Source organism: Aulostomus chinensis, chromosome 19, assembly GCF_037954235.1.
Source record: "Aulostomus chinensis isolate RoL2024-O1b breed Wild chromosome 19, RoL_Achi_v1.0, whole genome shotgun sequence".
Taxonomy (NCBI): Eukaryota; Metazoa; Chordata; class Actinopteri; order Syngnathiformes; family Aulostomidae; genus Aulostomus; species Aulostomus chinensis.
Window position 1 is genome coordinate 4,812,240 of NC_141338.1, and position 17,222 is coordinate 4,829,461.

Below are 17,222 nucleotides of genomic sequence, written 5' to 3' on the forward strand. Positions count from 1 at the left end.
GCTGTTGTGAATGACTCTGAAAAAGAGTGCAGCAGTTCCAGCGATAGACAGGTACAGTCCATCAGGTTCTGTGTTCTCCTTCGTCCCTTCCGAGGCCGGTGGAATCCGTGGTTGCTGTCCATGGTGCTGAACCTCCTCCTGCACTTCCTCGACTCTCTTTCTGACAGGCTGAGCTTCCATAGCCAGCAGCAGTTTAGGAAAAAAGAGCAACAGGAGCGACAAAAGTATCAAGAATGTCGGGCTTTTCCATGTTTGCATGTCTATTCTCGGTGAAAAAACTCAGTTGCCACCAAATCACCAACAACAACCCCATCTCTTCTTCATTTGCATGGAAATGGAAATGCCACATGACCACACCAGGTTCGAGTTCAAGGTTAAACCAAGATATAAACTGCATCAGCCAATCAGTAACATTGATTATTGTGTGCCAATGGCCCCCTGTCAGGCAGAGGAGTAAATGAGGCAGCAAGCGAATAGTCAGTTCTTCTAGTTGATCTTTGAGGAAGTGGTCGGACACAAATATCTGACGGCTGTGTCGTCAAACTCCAAACTCCAACTCTGTGCAGTTGTTGGGGACCAACCACATGTGGACAGACGGGGGAGAAAGTGGTCACTCACTCCACCTTTGTTCATCCTCAACCGTCAATTGAGAGCAAGCTCTTATTTACAATGATGTCAGGAATAAACATCTTTTTTTTTTTTTAAAAAAAAGCAACAAATAACAGTAATTGTTATTTTTATAATATTACACGTAGCCAAAGTTAGCTTGTCTGGTTCCATCCCACAGAAGAGCTCCTGTCTCACAACCTGCTGCAAGAATGAATCCGCTGCAGGAGACATTCAGACGTCAGTTAGTTCGGCACCTACACAATATTACAGAGGTGGCTTCAATGTTCTGGCTGATGGGTGTGTAATCCACCTTTAGTCTTACTGTCAATGGTGCAACTTAAATGTGAAAAGTTACACACGTGAACAAAAGACAAGAATTACAAGATGCTTGCCTGCCAGGATTGTGGAGCTCTGATATTTCTGTTGCTTACGAAACAAATATGTTAAGAATGCAGATGAGCTCGCATCCAGGAATGTAATTCATGCCCTTGATGAGTTTAACAGTGCGACGAGTCCAACCATCCGTGGCCATTCGAAGACATACTTGACAAATTCTGGAGCTGAACGACAGACATATTTCACTGCTTTACTCCTTTTTAAAAGTAAGATTTGTTATCACAACACGAAAAATTTCAAATTTCCTTTCCATCTTAATAACATCAAGAGCTGTGCTCATAATGGCTTGTCTGAATCGGACTGTGAACCACATCAGTTAAATATTTCTTTTGTGGACTTCTTGTACATTTATTGTATGCATGTAGCATTTTTTTTTTAAAGAAATCTTTTAAAAGAAATCTGTATTTTTTTGGGGGGGGGAGGGGTGGGAATTTATGTGTTTGGAACGTATTTATTCCATGGTGTGCTGCTTCTTTATTGACAGCCAGCTTCACCTGGTGTGTTGTGTCACGGTAGACTAAAATAAAAAGAAATTTTGTTGCCGTGAATGTAAAAATGAGAAAATGACCGTTTTAATGCGATCGCAAGTATTTCAATCAACTCAGCCTCAAATGAATCAAAACATCTGGTAGTTTATCACTTTATTTTCTTTTAAACCACATCCTTATATTTTTAATTCACACGCAGTTTCACCGCTGAATTCTTCCTACTTCCACCTTCCTACTTCCACCTACCTTTGCGAGGCCCACACTGTGGGGGAGTATAAAAGCAGTTTTTTTAACGTGTTCTTCCATCGATGAATCTTGATCCAATGTGCGATTAAATACGACACATTTATACGGTCACCTGTAACTCACTGACAAGAAGTAGTTCGCCAGCGGTAAAAGCAACAATATCGATTAAAATTGTTTTTAAAAAAAAAGCTCAAATTTGACCGGTGAGAACATCAGGCAGCAGGACGGAAGATTCCAGAACCATGATTAAAAAAACAAACAAAAAACCTTGCATGAATACCTCAAATAATAAATGTGACAAAATACTGATTAGACTCCACGACTGACCAACAAGACACTGATGGCTAAACAACAAACAAACGGATGAAGAAATCCAATGACTCTCACTGACATAACCCAGCTGAAATAATTGCTCTGAAATATGAGCTCCTTCAAGGTGGAGCTTAGAGGTGGAGCAACTTGGCAGGACCAGTTCCTGTACTCTTCTGTACTTTCCCAGCGAGGGCGGAACCCTCAGCAGATATGTGTGGTTTTGGTTATGGTTGGGTGTGACATCACTCGTGGTGGTGTTAGCTTAGAGGAAAGGGTTCGGTGTCAGGTGTGGTGACGGTCACGGTTTCGGTTGAACAGACCCGGTGAGTGAAGCCTGGACTGGTTCGGTGAAGAACACCAGTGTGCTCCAGTGACTTCCCATTTCAAGATGAATCACCGACTCGGACAACTTTGGACGAACCTGAGCCACAGGTCCATCATCGCACGACGCGAGGCTCCTCACTGATATCCTGTATCCCTCCATGACAAAAGTATCAAGAATATTTGATCATGGTTGTACGTAAGATTTATAGGGACATATCCTCACTTTTCTTATTATTTGGGTTGTGCAGGGAAAAAAAATGTATGAACATGAGAGCACGGTGGTGCAGTGGTCAGCACTGTCGCCTCACAGCAAGAAGGTTCAGGGTTCGAGTCCCGGCTGGAGCACGGGATCTTTCTGTGTGGAGTCTGCATGTTCTCCCTGTACCTGCGTGGGTTCTCTCTGGTTCTCCAGCTTCCTCCCACAGTCCAAAGACATCAAGAGGGGACGAGGTTAATCCAGACTCTAAATTGACCGTAGGCGTGAATGTGAGTGTGAATGGTTGTCTGTCTCTATGTGTTGGCCCTGCCATGGACTGGTGACCTGTCCAGGGTGAACCCCAACTCACCAAAAGCTGAAGGATAGGCTCCACCCCCCCCCCCCCACCGCGACCCTTAACGGGATAAGCAGAAGAAAATGGATGGATGTATAAACATCACCACCACGGTTCCTGTCACCATAAATCCATGCGGAGATGAACTCAGAGTTGTATGTGCTCATTGTGAACGATGGAACGACTCCTCTACAGTACCAGTGGCCCAAATTGTTTCCTCAGCTGTTTGCCAAAATAACACGGCAGAAATTTCCAATCTAAGCTGACAACTAATGATAATGTTGACGATTCTGTCACATCGGCCATGTCCAGGCTGCCAGCCCAATCCGATTCTTGGGGCTTCCAGACTGATTTTAGACTGGAAAGCCAAGAACCACATGAAATTACAATTTATGTTGCTCCGATCCAAACCACATTTGTTTTAAATCTGATTGGAATCCCATTTCTGCTTACGTGTCTCTCTCTGCGTGGTCAAAAAGGATTCCAAAGCGTCTACGTCTCTTGTGATTCTGTGGACAACAGACACCTTATTTTTGTGTGCGTAGGTTGGTTGGTGATATCCAGAAAGAACAAATCCGATCTTGTCAGTGTGGACGGAAAAAGATCTGATGTGAGAGACTCGCCAGAAAACCTCGCAGTCTGAGCGACGCCACTCGGCACGTCCACCTAAATACGGCCGCCTAACCATATCTGGTTGTTCACGTCTGGATGCAAAACCACGACAAGGCTCGGATGTATCTGTCGTCTTTGCCCGCTCAAAGATGTTTGAGCTACAATGCAAGAAAAAGTCGTTTAGCAGGGCAGAAGATGGGTGTAAACTAATTATATATATTGAGGTACATTACCCAGCTAATACGTCCCTCTTTGAGAGGCGACTCGATCAGTAGTGGTCACAGTATTGTTTCTTCCCTAAGAATGAAATTTATGACATTTTGGGGAGCCAGAGTTTTTAATGTAACATCTGTCAAACTACTCACTGAATTTAGTTCTCATTTAAAGAGGGTTTGTCCAACAGTCGTTGCATCTCCGGGCAGAATCGCTCCCTCCTGCCCAAAATCCCTATTTTGGTAAATCAGTTTTAATATGGATTTGTTGATTTCACGAGCGCTGGAAAAGCTCTTCCTTTTGGGATGTATTACTGCGGTCAAACTGAATTATTCTCTGGTAACTGAAGCATCTGATGCCTCTGAAACCTCAACGTGCATTTTAGGAAAAGCAGCGCTCACAATCTACAGAAGGTCCTTGTTGAGTCGCAGCAGTGCCCCCCAACAAGGACCTTCCCACGAGGATAAGTACTTTCTCGATTACAAGTTGGATTTACAAATCCAAAAAAACTACCAAAGCGTATTTGCTGGCGATAGAAAAGAGAGACTTCAGTTTTTACAGCTTTAAACATACATCCTCTTCCGTGAACCTTATTTTTGATCCATACAGACGCTGATTTTAAAATGCAGTCACAAGCAATGGGCCTTTTGAGAATTGTCGGAAAGCAAAATTCTCTTTTCCTGGTTTCTAAGATTATATTAATGTATGTATTGTAAGAAATAGAATTGGATTTCTGCAGATTTAACAGCGACTCATCCGGCCAGTCATGGAGTTAACTCTTATGACCGTTACCCGCAACAGAATAATTCCCCTGAAATCAATATTATACAACAAATTAAGGCTGCATGACATTTCTGAAACATACAGTAGTGATTATGAAGAGTACAGATCGATAACCAGAAAACATTGAATAATAAAATATATCCCTATGGAAAATGTATACAGTCTGTATGCTAAGTTGCTAAGTGAGCAATGTACATAAAAGTGCCAAAAGTGTATTATGGAGGTTTGGGTGGGTTCCAAATAATTTCACCAAAATATAAGAAACCCCTCTCAAAACGACACAATTCAACCATCCTGCAAACTACAGGGTCACTTCAATAATAAAGTTGTAGTTCAATCATAACAGTAATTAATGGGATTTACAGTGTAGATAGTATAAATAACTGGAGAGTTCTTGTTTTTATAGGCAGAACTCACGGCCCAACTGTTATTTTTTTATTGAGAAGGTGATTGTGTCCATACTTTATTCTACTTTATTAATATTTCATCTAACTTTTGTTCAGTCTGGTAACCTTTTATGTGCTACTTCAAACTGCAAAACAGCTTTTGATGTCTGTGACAGTCCAGCCTTCCAGAATGGGAGCAGCTTGAATCTTCTGCATGTAAAAGATTATTAAAAAAAAAAAAAGAAAGAAAGAAAAAAGAAAAACTTTTGCAAAGTCATTTTGTGATTCAATTTTGGAAAAAAAAACACCTTTTATTTGTATTATTGTGTAAAATATTAATGTACTGCAAAAACTGAACGATGTCATCCAAAATAAATATAATAACGTGTCTTCCGGGGGGGAAAAAAAAGGGCCGATGCCATATTTGAAGGGGTCCACGCTGCTCAGCTGCACCCAGGGCTGAAGGAAGCTGCCCGCCCGGTAGTCAGAGGGGGAGGCGACGGCGAGAGCCTGAGGCGGTGCGGGGAGCTCAAGACGGACACCGAAACATCACCACCACGGTTCCTATCGCCTCAAATCCACGCTAAAAGAGATGAACAGACTCTTCAAGTAGCGGTGGATTTTTTGTTTCGTATTCAGGTGAGTTTGACTCGGCAGCACCGTATCTTGCGGCTCATGCTTTGCAAAAAGAAAAAAGAAAGAAATAGCCGCGGCTAGGAGTGTGAGCTGTGGCTCTATACAAAGGCTTTCTTCGCCGGAGAAAATGCCGGGACTGCAGCAGCCGGGAGGCCCGCTTGTGTCTTTCAAGTCACCGACTAGCCACGGTGGTTATCCCTCCGATGATTCACACCTCCTCCTGCATATATATGCACCCTTCCAAAAACAAAAAACGTGTTTTCAATGAACTTACACGGACGAGCTTTAACGGGTTTTTTTTTACACCCTCACGAGCAAACATTCTAGGTTTTGACAACCGTGGACGTTACCAAGAAACATGGTTGCTCTGCGGAGTCTCCTAGCGCTGCACGCCGGGCATCTGTGCAGTCGTGCCGCTAGAGGGTTACGGGGACAGCCGGGGTTGCTCTGGTGCAAACAGGAAATCGTCCGGAGTGAAAATACACGCCTTCGTCATGTAATATCGGATTTGCTACTAAATGAATGTGTTCCTAAACTTTCTTAGTACACATGATATGTGAAACAAAGTTGGCATTTGGAGGTTTCAGCCCCGGTTTATGTGCTTTTCGTTGCGGGGCGTCTCTGGCGACCACAGCCGCTTCGTGCAGTTGTTTTCTGGCAGTTTGCTGCCTCAAAGGTAGGCATATTGTCTCTTGTTTCTGGTTGTGGTCGGTTTGCCATTCGCTCCCTGCAAGCTGCGTAGAGGCGATTTAGATTTGTATTTTTTTTTGGGGTGGGTTTCTAGCAGAGGCTCCTTCCCGCATGGCGACTCACTGACTGGGATAATGTCCTCCAGAGGGCTCGCTGGTGGCGGCTCAGCACGGGCTGTAGCAGGCGGGGTGTAACTTTGGACATGAGGTGACTCACAGGACAGTCTCAGCCCTCCTGGCTTCGTTGTTATTGTTATGCAATATGTACGGAGCCTTGCACGTATCAGAAGTCATAAAATCCGGAATTAATTGGCAAGAAAAATACCAGTTCGTCCTCGTAAATGCGTGTGTAAACAAGGTGCAGCCTGGGTGAAAATTGCAGGGACAACAGGTTTTGTTGTTTATTTAAAGATATTCCTAAATAACAAATAATGGCCTTGAAGTTAATGAACTCTTGGGACGTTTTACATCTTTATTCAAATTTTCGGAACAGGTGGGCATATTGTTCATATTGTGGGCACAAATTGTAATCTGTCGCCATAATCATATCAGATTATGGTACCTAGTTACACCTCATGGCTGCAGTTTAAGATATTAAGAACTGGAATATGGATATTGAGTCAGGGGGAGTGTCAAGATATATTACAATGTCTGTTTTTTTTTCCCCCACCCCTACTAGCCGTGCAAAATCAAGATTTATGATGTGTCAAAAGTTTCATAAAAAGTATAAAAATGTCAAGAATTCACTGTTGTCCAAGGCCTTAAAGGGGCTGTCCTGAACCATCTTCTGGCACCTCTGTATTCGGCACAGCCGCCAGTCTGCTGCCAACACTGGAGGTTTCTGACAGGTACATATACAGATGATTTGTGGGGGAATAAATCGAGTAATCAGATTAGTGCACTTAACTAATCCAAAGTGTTTCCCTCGATACTCTGCAGGTACATCCATAACATCAATAAATTAATATCTGCTGTTCGTAAAAGGAACCCTCGGGCATAAGTGATGGTTTTATTTTGCTCTCTGGCCAATGGGATTATGGGTCATCTTGACACTTCATGTAATCTAAAATACTTGGAAAGTTTATGTGTTTGTTTTGTTTTTTTTTGTTTTTAGAGTAAACTCCAATCAGCAGAAGTGGATTGTTAAGTGCCTTTACCAGAACTACCCCTTGTGGTACTTCGCTCTGTATGTGTATGGATGTTATTACTCTCCAAATCCATGCTGTAATTTGATTTGGGGGGGGGGGGGGCAGCTCAGTATTTGTGCGTCTGGTCATGGCTGTGGTGCCTGGTAATTGCAGGCCACTTTCAAACATGTCAGCTCGGTGGGGATGGAAAAGAGGACATTTCTCAAAACTGGAAGCAATTTTTTTTTGTTTTGTCTTTTTTTTTTTTTAGATTGAGGATGTAAATCGTGACACCACATTGTTAGAATTAAATCCTACTCCCAGTAAACGGTAATGAGCCACGCAAAGCCAAGTGTCCTCATATCAGGATGGAGTGGTTGACGATTTTTAAAATTTATTTTTCTGGAATGCAGTTTTAAATACATTATCACTCCAGCCACAGTTTCAGGGCTCCCCAGGGTGGACTTAGAACCAGGCTAACATTTCTGTGGGGCCCCCAAACCCTCGGGGTCGGGCAGGTGTCATGGTGGCAGGTTCATGGTGGCAGCGGAACTATTGGCAAATTTGTTTTCTTATATCATGAACGTGATCATAAGGACCTTTTTAAATGGCATCGTCAGTGAATGACCGCTTTCAAGTACCTTTTCAGTATTTTAGTTTCTCGTAGTTTTGCCAGTCTCGGCTCATTTCACGTGTTGGAAAGTGTATTCTGCTTCTTTTGGCATGCCTTATTGGTTTCTCATTTGCTGAAATACCTGAAGTTATTTGTTGTTATTTTTCAGAGCTGTAATGACGTGCGATATTTCTGTCTTGACGACAAAGAATTGATGCGCCGTCTTTATACTAAAGCAGTCCGAACAAAAAAAGACTTCTGTCATCACTGCCTCCTCACACGTGAGCTTCCCAACAGTTCGTGGTCCTCTTGGCATGTAGCCGAGAACCGTGACGATGTAGCATCTTTGGAAAACCAGAACACAACACGACAGGAAACAGTCAGCGTAACTGGACATGTTGTTCCACACAGACATCCCATACATTACCCACAGTTGAGCGGCAACTTCTGCAAACCCAAGCAACTCAGAAGATCTCCAAGAATCCTGCATGAGTTTTCACCTGTGTGGACATGCAGTGTGCAGTACATGCAGTCGGTGGTCACATTGAGTTCATCCACTAGATGGCAACGATGTGTTTGAGAGGCAGAATTAGACTGCATGTTCAGCATGTGGAGATATCTCCCTTTGTCACCTGTTTTGATTGGATGTGGCTTTGTCAGGATTGACCTGTGCCGCAGGTTAAGTAATAGAATCAAACATTCACTGTAATTCAGGCATTAATTGTCCAGTCTTGTGGCTCAGCTCTCAATATCTTCTTTTGTCTTTGTTTTTTTTAATTAAAAAGGCAGTACCTTGTAGCTCTGAAAGAGTAGTCCCGCAATTTAAAGTGAATTGTACTCGTGAAATATAGTCGGCAACAAGTTTTCTTAGCAGTTGCTCGGCAAGTTGTCAACAGTAGGAGTGTTTAGGGCCCAACTGCAGTAGGATTTTGGAGGCTGGTATGAGCCGTGTCAGGGGAGACTCATTAGTCAACATACATATAGTTTTTCTTTTTTCTCTCTCTTTATGATCCCTGAAATGTGGTTATCAAACACGTGTAACTAAAAAAGGAGCCTTTTTCATAAATTATCATCCAAAATGATACACATTAGCACACTGAACGGTTCACATATCTTTATCCATACTGGACTTTTGGGGCTGACGTTTGTACCACTATTCATGAGTAAATTTATCAGCTGTTGAACTTTTTGCAATGATCCCCAAAAGAGCATATATGACAACATATATGCTGATACCGATAAATCCGTTGGCCTCTTGTTTTGTCTAAAACTTACCGCTTTTGACACATTTTGGGGGTGTGTGAGTTTGCAATATACAAATGAAATAATCACGTTTGTTACAAAAATACGATACTTTGGATTCAACCTGTGGTCCTTTAGTGGATTTGTACTCTCAAAATGTTTGCAGACACTCGCCTACAAATTTTATGTGTAAATGTGTATCGAGAGACCAGCGTGGATTAATATCTGCCTCTTGTGTCTTCGCAGCTTGAACGATGTGATTGTGATCGGAGGCGGCCGCACTCCAATGGTCCTGGACCTCACTTCACTTCTCTAGAATGTACTTGATGAATGTACCTCCTGTCGCAGCGACTCGCACAGAATGGAGAACGTGTGGCCCACCTGGAGGCTATAGCCTTCCAGTCTGCTTCAATGACTCAGACACGGAGTTGTCCATCAGAGGTTCACCTATCTCAAATAAGGTCCAGATGATCATAGAGAGCCTGAGGAGCACCCAGTCCTCACTCGAGATGGGCGACGAGATCGAGGGAAATTTGCTTTCAGGACAGGAGGTCTGCAAGGTGGCGGCTGGTTCTTTTGTGGGAGCAAAGTCCAAAATTAAAAGTCCTCCTGAAAACCAGCAGACAGGTGTTTCCTCACCAACCAAGCATGAAAGCAGTGACACTGACAGTGACGACTCTGTGGACAGAGGAATCGAGGAAGCCATACTGGAATACCTGAAGGAAAAGGATGATCACAAACGCAAAGCAGAACCATGCACCACTTTTCTCCAATCATCCAAAATTCCCAGGAAAACCCCACCTGTTCCTGAGGTTTCCAAACTGAAATCTGACACCAACTCCTTTTTGAGTAGCCAGTTTCCAAAAAGTGTCATCCCTGAGAACCCCATAGCACCAGCTACCGTACCTATCAAGAAATACATCAAAAACAAGGCCTCTCTTCATGACAGCACTGCCAGGAATTTAGAGTCAAATACAGTGGACAAAAGTTTATTACCCAGAAGCCCTTCTAAATCCAAGAGCCTTTTAAACAAAGCAAAGTGCCCAGTTAAGGTGGAAGAAGACTCTGATGACTCCAGCAGCGATGATGGCATCGAGGAAGCCATTCAAAGGTATCAGTTAGAAAAAAAGGAGCAGCAGAACAGAGACGAAGAGTTTAAGCCTCATGAATTCACGGATGAGTCCGACTCTACCAGCGATGATGGGATTGAAGAGGCCATCCGCACGTACCAGCTTCAGCAACTTCAAGAGAAGAGCGTTTCGAAACCGTTCCTGCATAAAAGGAAAGCAATAAGTAAAGTATTAATGAATGCTGTTGGAGGCACAAGCACTGAAACCATGAAGAAACACAGACTGAGACAGAAAAAGAACCGAGTAGAGAAAGAAGTGAAATCTGTTCTACTTCCTCCTTCATCTTTCTTCACACCCAAGAACGCTGACAGCCAGAGGGGTAAAGGTAATGGGCTATTTTCATTCAAAGTAGAAAGTTATAAAGAGCAACCTTCCCCTGCCCCTCCAAAGGTTAATACAACTGCAGAGCTCATGTGTGCTGAAGCAATACTGGACATTTCTAAAACAGTCATGCCTGCAGCCTTCCAGCATAGCGTTGGCCTAAGCAATTGTGCCCCCGCAGAATCAGTTTTGCAATCCTCACTTCCAGAGGACAACAGCAGTGACAGTTCCATCGATAGCGAGGATGGGATTGAGCAAGAGATCATGAAGTTTCTGGAGCAAAAGGCCCAAATGCACAAACAGCCAGCCAGCTCCGCAATGACTCAGGAGCCATCTTGTGTAAATGAGCCGGAGAAAATGGAAACAAAAAGGGTTGTTACCCAAAAGAAACCGTCGAGATTGTCCTTGACTCAAAGAAGACAACACACAGAGGAAAACAGCAGCATTTCAACTGTGTCTGGGATAGATAAAGATACATCCCCTAAACCTTTACATGAGCAGAGAAAGGAGTTGAGCCCACTGGCATTGTCTGAGAGAAGCCAAACACAGTCCATTGTTGGATTACATAAGACTGAGCAAAGCGGAGACAAAAGCAGCTCACTTGACAGTGATGAGGATCTTGACACGGCCATAAAAGACCTGCTAAAGACGAAAAAGAAATCGAAGAGGAAGACAAGAGACTTGAAGCGGAAATCAAGGAAGTGCCTCAAAGAGGAGGAACCACTGCTAGCAAATTCTTCACAGACCAAAAAGGTAAAAGCTGACCCTACATCCAAGCGCAGTGCTTTGAAGAAGGTTCACAGGGGTAAAAGAGACATTAAAGACAAGCCAATTTTGAATAAAAAGACCATTTCCCAATCCATTAAGAGTAAAGCACTTCATCACCACGAAGGTGTGACAGAGACATTGAAAGGGACTGAAGGTCAAGAAGACACACCATTATTGTACAATAAAGCTCTTCAGACAAGGGAAGACAGCAGCTCCGTCGACAGCGACGATAGCATTGAGCAAGAGATCAGGAAGTTCCTGGCTGAGAAGGCTGAAAAGATTTCTAGTGCAGAGAGGGGTAAAGACGGAGAGGTATCAAGAAATGGCACTGCCCCACGAAGAGGAGAAGACATTAAACAGGAAGATCAGCTGGCTGAGATTCCAAGAAAAAGTGGACGATCTCCCCTGAGTAGTCCTGAGAGTAAACCGCCTCATGACGGTCTAACACCCCAAGTTCAGCAGAGTTCGCTGCCAGACAACGCCATCTTTAATGTCAGTGCACAACCACGTCTGCCCTCGGTCCAGTGCGGCAGCCTCAGTCCTTTGGAGCCAGCAGATGGGGCAGGAGCTGCTAGATCTGAGCAAAGTAGGCCCATTGTTGGAAGAGGGGATATTCAGGACACCGCCTCGCCGACGGAGAGAATTCAGCCTGTTTTGAGCCCCAATGTTGATCTTTCTGAGTCAATAAAGTGGCGCCGGAGCCTGGGACTCCCCACTAGTGACATTAGATTTTTCAGTCGGACTCCGTTTCATATCACTTCATCTAAAATCAGCGAGACTGCGTTAACAGCTCCTCCGTATCAAGGTAGGGGCATCAACCTCAAATTGCAGGCTCCATTCACTGAGTGGTCCTCTGCAAGAACCAGCAGAACACCTTTCACCTGCTCTACAGAGACAACTGTACCAACCCAAACCCCTATTTTGAACCTCTTCTCTGTTGCCAAGCAGCACCAAGGGATGTCGTTTACACAGAGCCTTGCACCTGGTCACAGGTCACAGTGCCCCATAAGAGAGACAGAGAGTATGGTGCATATGCCAAAAGACAAGAGTGTATTTGTGGAGCTGGAATCAGACAGGACCAACCATGTCCAGGTCCGAAGCAGGGAAAGGAATGAGGGAAAGGAGAGAGCTGACCTGCAGGTTGAGTTTAAAAGAGAAGTCGAGAGTTTGAAGATAGATGCTAAAGATGTACATCTAGAAGGAGCTGAGGAAGAATTTATTGACGAGGCAGATTCTGAGTCAGGCAACGGGAAAAATCCAGAGAAGAAGCAGGGCTTTCCCACATTGTAAGTATTTCTTTGGTCACTATGTCCCATGGCATCATAATCCAATTTTTATGAGTTTGTTACTTAATTGTGATCTGCTATATCATATAATCAAGGTCATACATTAATAGGCTATAGGGGAAGGTGTGTCTAAAAAAAACAAACAAAAATAAAACAAAACAGGCATTTTTTTAAAAAATGTGATTGGATTGTACATTTATACAGCTATGTAACACATCAGCGTCAACATGACAATTTTTGCGCTCTGAGATTAATTCATATCACTTTTGAAGCAATACTGTGACGTTTTGACACAAGAGGTGAACTGGCACGAATAACAGGACCATTCTAATGCCAAATACTGTCTTGTAGAATCATCCCAAATACCCTTTTCCATTTCTTATAAGTAAAAGTTGACAAAGAAAAAAAAAAAACGTCTCCATAAGACACATGCAGATTTCAGAATGTATCTTATAAGCGTACTCGCGGGAAACTGAACAGTGTTAATCAGACAAATACGTTCTGTTATTATATAATCTTACACACTTTACCGAGACAGGATGGCGCCAGGATGTGCAAAAGTGATGGAAGGCTTTATTGCTGTCGTCGCGACGACTCGTTTCAAACATTTGGGGAATTTCAGTCGAAGCCTAAAGACTCGTGCAGCCACGTAACTTGGTGTGAAATAGGACAGTGGTGAAATGACCGGTAGGGGCTGGAATCCCAGGCTGCGATCTCACGATAACGCACGTTCACAGCCGCTACTCGCTACATTTCAATCTGTGATGCACCAAGAAACCTGAGGAAATGAAGGGAAACATTCAGAGCAGGAATCGTCACTTGTGAGTTGGATTCACAAAATTACAGGGTTTTCTTTAAATTCAGTCCCTTTCAATGCCTCTGTCACACCTTCGTGGTGATGAAGTGACATCTTGTGACCAGCGCATCAATATTATATCACAAAAGGAGGTGCCGTGATGTATTTCAGTGTATTGCCCCACCCCTGCTGAACAGGAAATTGATCCACATCTATTCTGATCAATCATAAAATACTCTAGCTGTTACTCAAGCATGAAAGCTCAACTTTTATGGCTTCCACTTACAACAAATCAATATTGGCCTCTCTTCATTGGTACAAACCGTATGACTGCCGTTTAAACCCTTTTGGGCTGTTTTTCAACAGGACATACGAGGGCAGTGAGAAAGTGTGATTGGCAGTCATAAAAGCAGCTGTGTAATACGGTAAAGCAGCGTCAACACCGTCAGGAACATCTCATTCAGATCCAGGGATGCTCAAAAGTAAGGCTGCTGAGGGGCTGCAGCGCTTCCGACTGGTGGGAGGTTGGTACTGCGAGGCCAACATCTTCCATGATGGGTTCGGTTTCTCTATCATGCTCTACCAACCTAAAAAAAAGAAAATGCTTGTGACGCACAGCCGCATGCAGGTGTTCAAGCTTGCTGAAGTATAAAGTGTTCTGGAAGCGGTTTTAAAGTATTGCCGGCCATTCCAACCCTTACATGATCATTGCTGCCCAGTATTTGACCTCCACTGACGTTTGTACTCCTCCCTCACTTCCAGCATCCTTGTAGAGAAAGGTCTTTTAATATTCAGTCGTATTAAATCAAAATACATGTGACGACCGATGTAGCTGAACTAAACAGAAACTCTTCTATTTTTATTGAAGCACCCAGCACTAATTTCTAAGTTGCCCAAATTCTCTGTTTTGTCACCTCAGGCTTTTGGAGCTCTAAATCTGCTCTCACCTGGCGCGCGAACTTTTGCACATAAAGAGATGAAAAAGTCAGGGTGCGCCTCTGGAAGGGACGATGATCTCAGAGCTCGATATGCATCTTTTTTTTTTTAGGGGCAATTTTATTGCTGTGATGGGCATTGGAAAACCGAGCAATCTTGTATCATTTCTCAAGAGATATAAATTAACTCCCAACGTCATTTCTTTTTCTGACACAGCGCCCTCAGTTAATTGTGTGGCTTGAACTGATTCACTTTTAACACTCATTTGATGTCCACTAAAGTGTTGTTCCAGATTCCACAACAAGCCACTCAATTAATCATCTCTATGTCTCACTATTATTGAATTGATATTCAGTGTGTTCATTTTTCTCCGTCATGTATGTTTTCTTGAATTTCCTATGTAAAAAAAACAAAAAAGGCTATTTATTTTTGTTTATCAAAAAAAAAAAAGTTACTGAACATGCTGTGCATTGCCAGGTTTTGTAAATATTTTGTAAGAGGTGTTTTGTTTGTTTTTTTTCTTTTACTATTTCAGATAATAAAAAAAAAAAAGCTGTGTCTTTTATGTGCATCTGTGTAATAAAGAGTGGAATCTAAATGAGCGGCTGTTATTCTTTGATATTTGAACACTCCTCATGTTGACAGAGCTGCTGTCGTGTGATTCAAAGGCCGCACTCACTGAAAGATGGTACGAACCATTTGAGCGGTGAGTTATAAGGACTAGGAAGTGGTCTGACCTGTGTCCCGCTCTGCCCCGCGCAGGTCTTTGTCCTCAGCCATTGACCCTGGCTTCACCTTCAGACCGTGCATAGCTCTCACCACAGAGGAGAGAAGCAGGAGGTTCAACAGGAGATACCTGACTGAACATTGCAAGCAGGTATAAATATGTAGCTACAGGACAGTGCTATTTTTTTGTACCACTTCACTATTTTATTTTATGTTACAGTGAAACCAGATCTGTTAGTCACAGGGTTCGTACAGTCATGAAAGTGCTGGAAAAGTCATTGACCTTTTAAAACATAAAAACAAAAACGTCCCTTTCCAGTTGTGAGCAAATATGTAGAGAAGGGGGAAAAATACCCAGAAGTAAATGTACAAGCAAATGTACTGTATGTACATCCTCACTACCATCGTAGCACACAACACCAACCGCTCAGGGCCTCTCAGGCTGTGTGGCTTCTCATTCTCCAAGTCTGGGATCGGAAAACGGTTTTGTCTTAAGTTTTTTTCTTTCTTTCTTTCTTTTCATTAATAAATCCTGACAGTTTTGGAAAAGGGGTGGAAATTTGTTTCACGCATACCTGCAAATTAAGCCCCTCTGCGGTGGTTCAGCTTCACTGAAACTGGTACATTTGGACTTTTCTGGTTTCTTGTGTGTAAAGAGAGATTTCAAAGAACTGACGGTCATCAAAATTCCATCAACGGGTTTTGAAAAGTAATGGAAATTTGTTGGTTAGAAAGAATGAACATTGGTGTCTTGAGACGGTTTGACCCTCTGATGAAAATGGGAGTACTTTTTGACTGCGGCTGTCGGACAGACATGAGAACTATTGCATCGTGCTTGCAGGGGATATCGTCTCTGAACAAGAATGCACAACGCGTCAAAAGAAAACTTCTGTTCATTCCAGTGAGCAGGTATGTGATCGGACCCAGATTGCGTTGCCCACAATAAAAGGTCACCGTCGTATCACAGCCTATTCAACCTGGGCGGCTTTCATCTTTTACAGGGGAAACGAAGAAGCCAGAAAGCCTTGCTGATTGAGCCGTGACAGGGATGAATGTTCCAGCTCGGTACCACAGTTAGATGTGATGTTAAAGCATATCGATTTGGGATTTCTATTTTTGTTTCGCGTTTGAGAACCCAAAAAATTGGGATTCTGAAAAAAAAAAGTGAGTTTGTAACATTCCACATAGGAAGTTCATCAGTTTACAGTTGGAGATAAAATGGCAGGAGTTTTTTTTTTTTTCACTGTTTTATTCCTATAGACAAAGGCATTTCTTAATTTTTTTTTACAATCTTCTAAGTTGTTTTTGACTTTTTTTTTTTCCACGTTGATTAACAAGAGTTGTCTGTTTTCAGGCTTTTAGTCTCAAAGGATGAAATTTTGAATACAGATGTTATTGTGGGAAGTATCTTCTTTTAATGCCAGATGTTAACTGTCAGGTTTTGTCAATTTTAACATTGGCTTGTTAGAGTTCCAGTCGCGTACCTTTCTTGGTACAAAGGTTGAAAAAAAAACATCAACCTTTCCTCGTCGACCTTTACTTTTGATATGAAGGCTTTTCACATAAACTTCAGATGTAGGGATCAAGTTTCAGTGACAATAAAATGGTTCGACCAAGAAGTCCTGCTGTTTTTCTTTCTTTTAGTGTTTATATGACTGATTGAATGATTATAATTCTTGTGTAATACTGTGATACTCTGACGTTCTGGACTACGCACCAAATCAGCAACCGCGGTAGGATACGACAAAGAGAGAGACTCACTTAAACTAAACTAGAGAAGAGCAAAACGGAAAGGGCACATGTTAATCAGCAGGCTGAGAATTGAGTAGAATACATTTTTTTGTCATTGGAAAATGATTAATAGTACACCTGAGGGGTGTGTGGGATCAATGTTGCTGATAGCCTTATAACACCCTGCAAACAAGACTAAAGAAAATATAACAAAGTTTCAACAAGAAAAAGTGGCTAGCTGACAAGTTAGGGAGTAGTCGGGAGTAGTAGAGTAACGCGACGAGGTTGAGGTCGACAGGCT

At 42.8% G+C, this 17,222-nt stretch overlaps 1 protein-coding gene across 3 annotated transcripts; it reads left to right on the plus strand.

The window, feature by feature from the left end:
* The first annotated feature begins 5,295 nt into the window (after positions 1-5,295).
* On the plus strand, positions 5,296-16,800 carry ppp1r26 (protein phosphatase 1, regulatory subunit 26). 3 transcript variants are annotated; one of them, XM_086187819.1, is made up of 5 exons: positions 5,296-5,559; positions 9,474-12,732; positions 15,227-15,341; positions 16,032-16,099; positions 16,192-16,799. In XM_086187819.1, exons 2-5 carry the CDS (start codon positions 9,545-9,547, stop codon positions 16,220-16,222), a joined length of 3,402 nt encoding a protein of 1,133 aa, XP_086043945.1. In that variant the 5' UTR covers positions 5,296-5,559; positions 9,474-9,544; the 3' UTR covers positions 16,223-16,799. The 3 variants fall into 3 exon arrangements, with proteins under 3 accessions (XP_086043945.1, XP_086043947.1, XP_086043946.1); XM_086187820.1 differs by lacking the exon at positions 5,296-5,559 and adding an exon at positions 5,986-6,232 and having other exon boundaries at positions 16,192-16,800; XM_086187821.1 differs by lacking the exons at positions 15,227-15,341; positions 16,032-16,099; positions 16,192-16,799 and adding an exon at positions 14,448-15,076.
* Positions 16,801-17,222: the final 422 nt, after the last annotated feature.

Bases quoted from the DNA above. Each gene is read 5' to 3' on its own strand.
- ppp1r26 (XM_086187819.1), top strand. From the start codon at position 9,545: ATGTACTTGATGAATGTACCTCCTGTCGCAGCGACTCGCACAGAATGG. The intron at 12,733-15,226 runs GTAAGTATTTCT...TGCCCCGCGCAG, and splicing joins AAGCAGGGCTTTCCCACATT to GTCTTTGTCCTCAGCCATTG. The intron at 15,342-16,031 runs GTATAAATATGT...TCGTGCTTGCAG, and splicing joins TGACTGAACATTGCAAGCAG to GGGATATCGTCTCTGAACAA.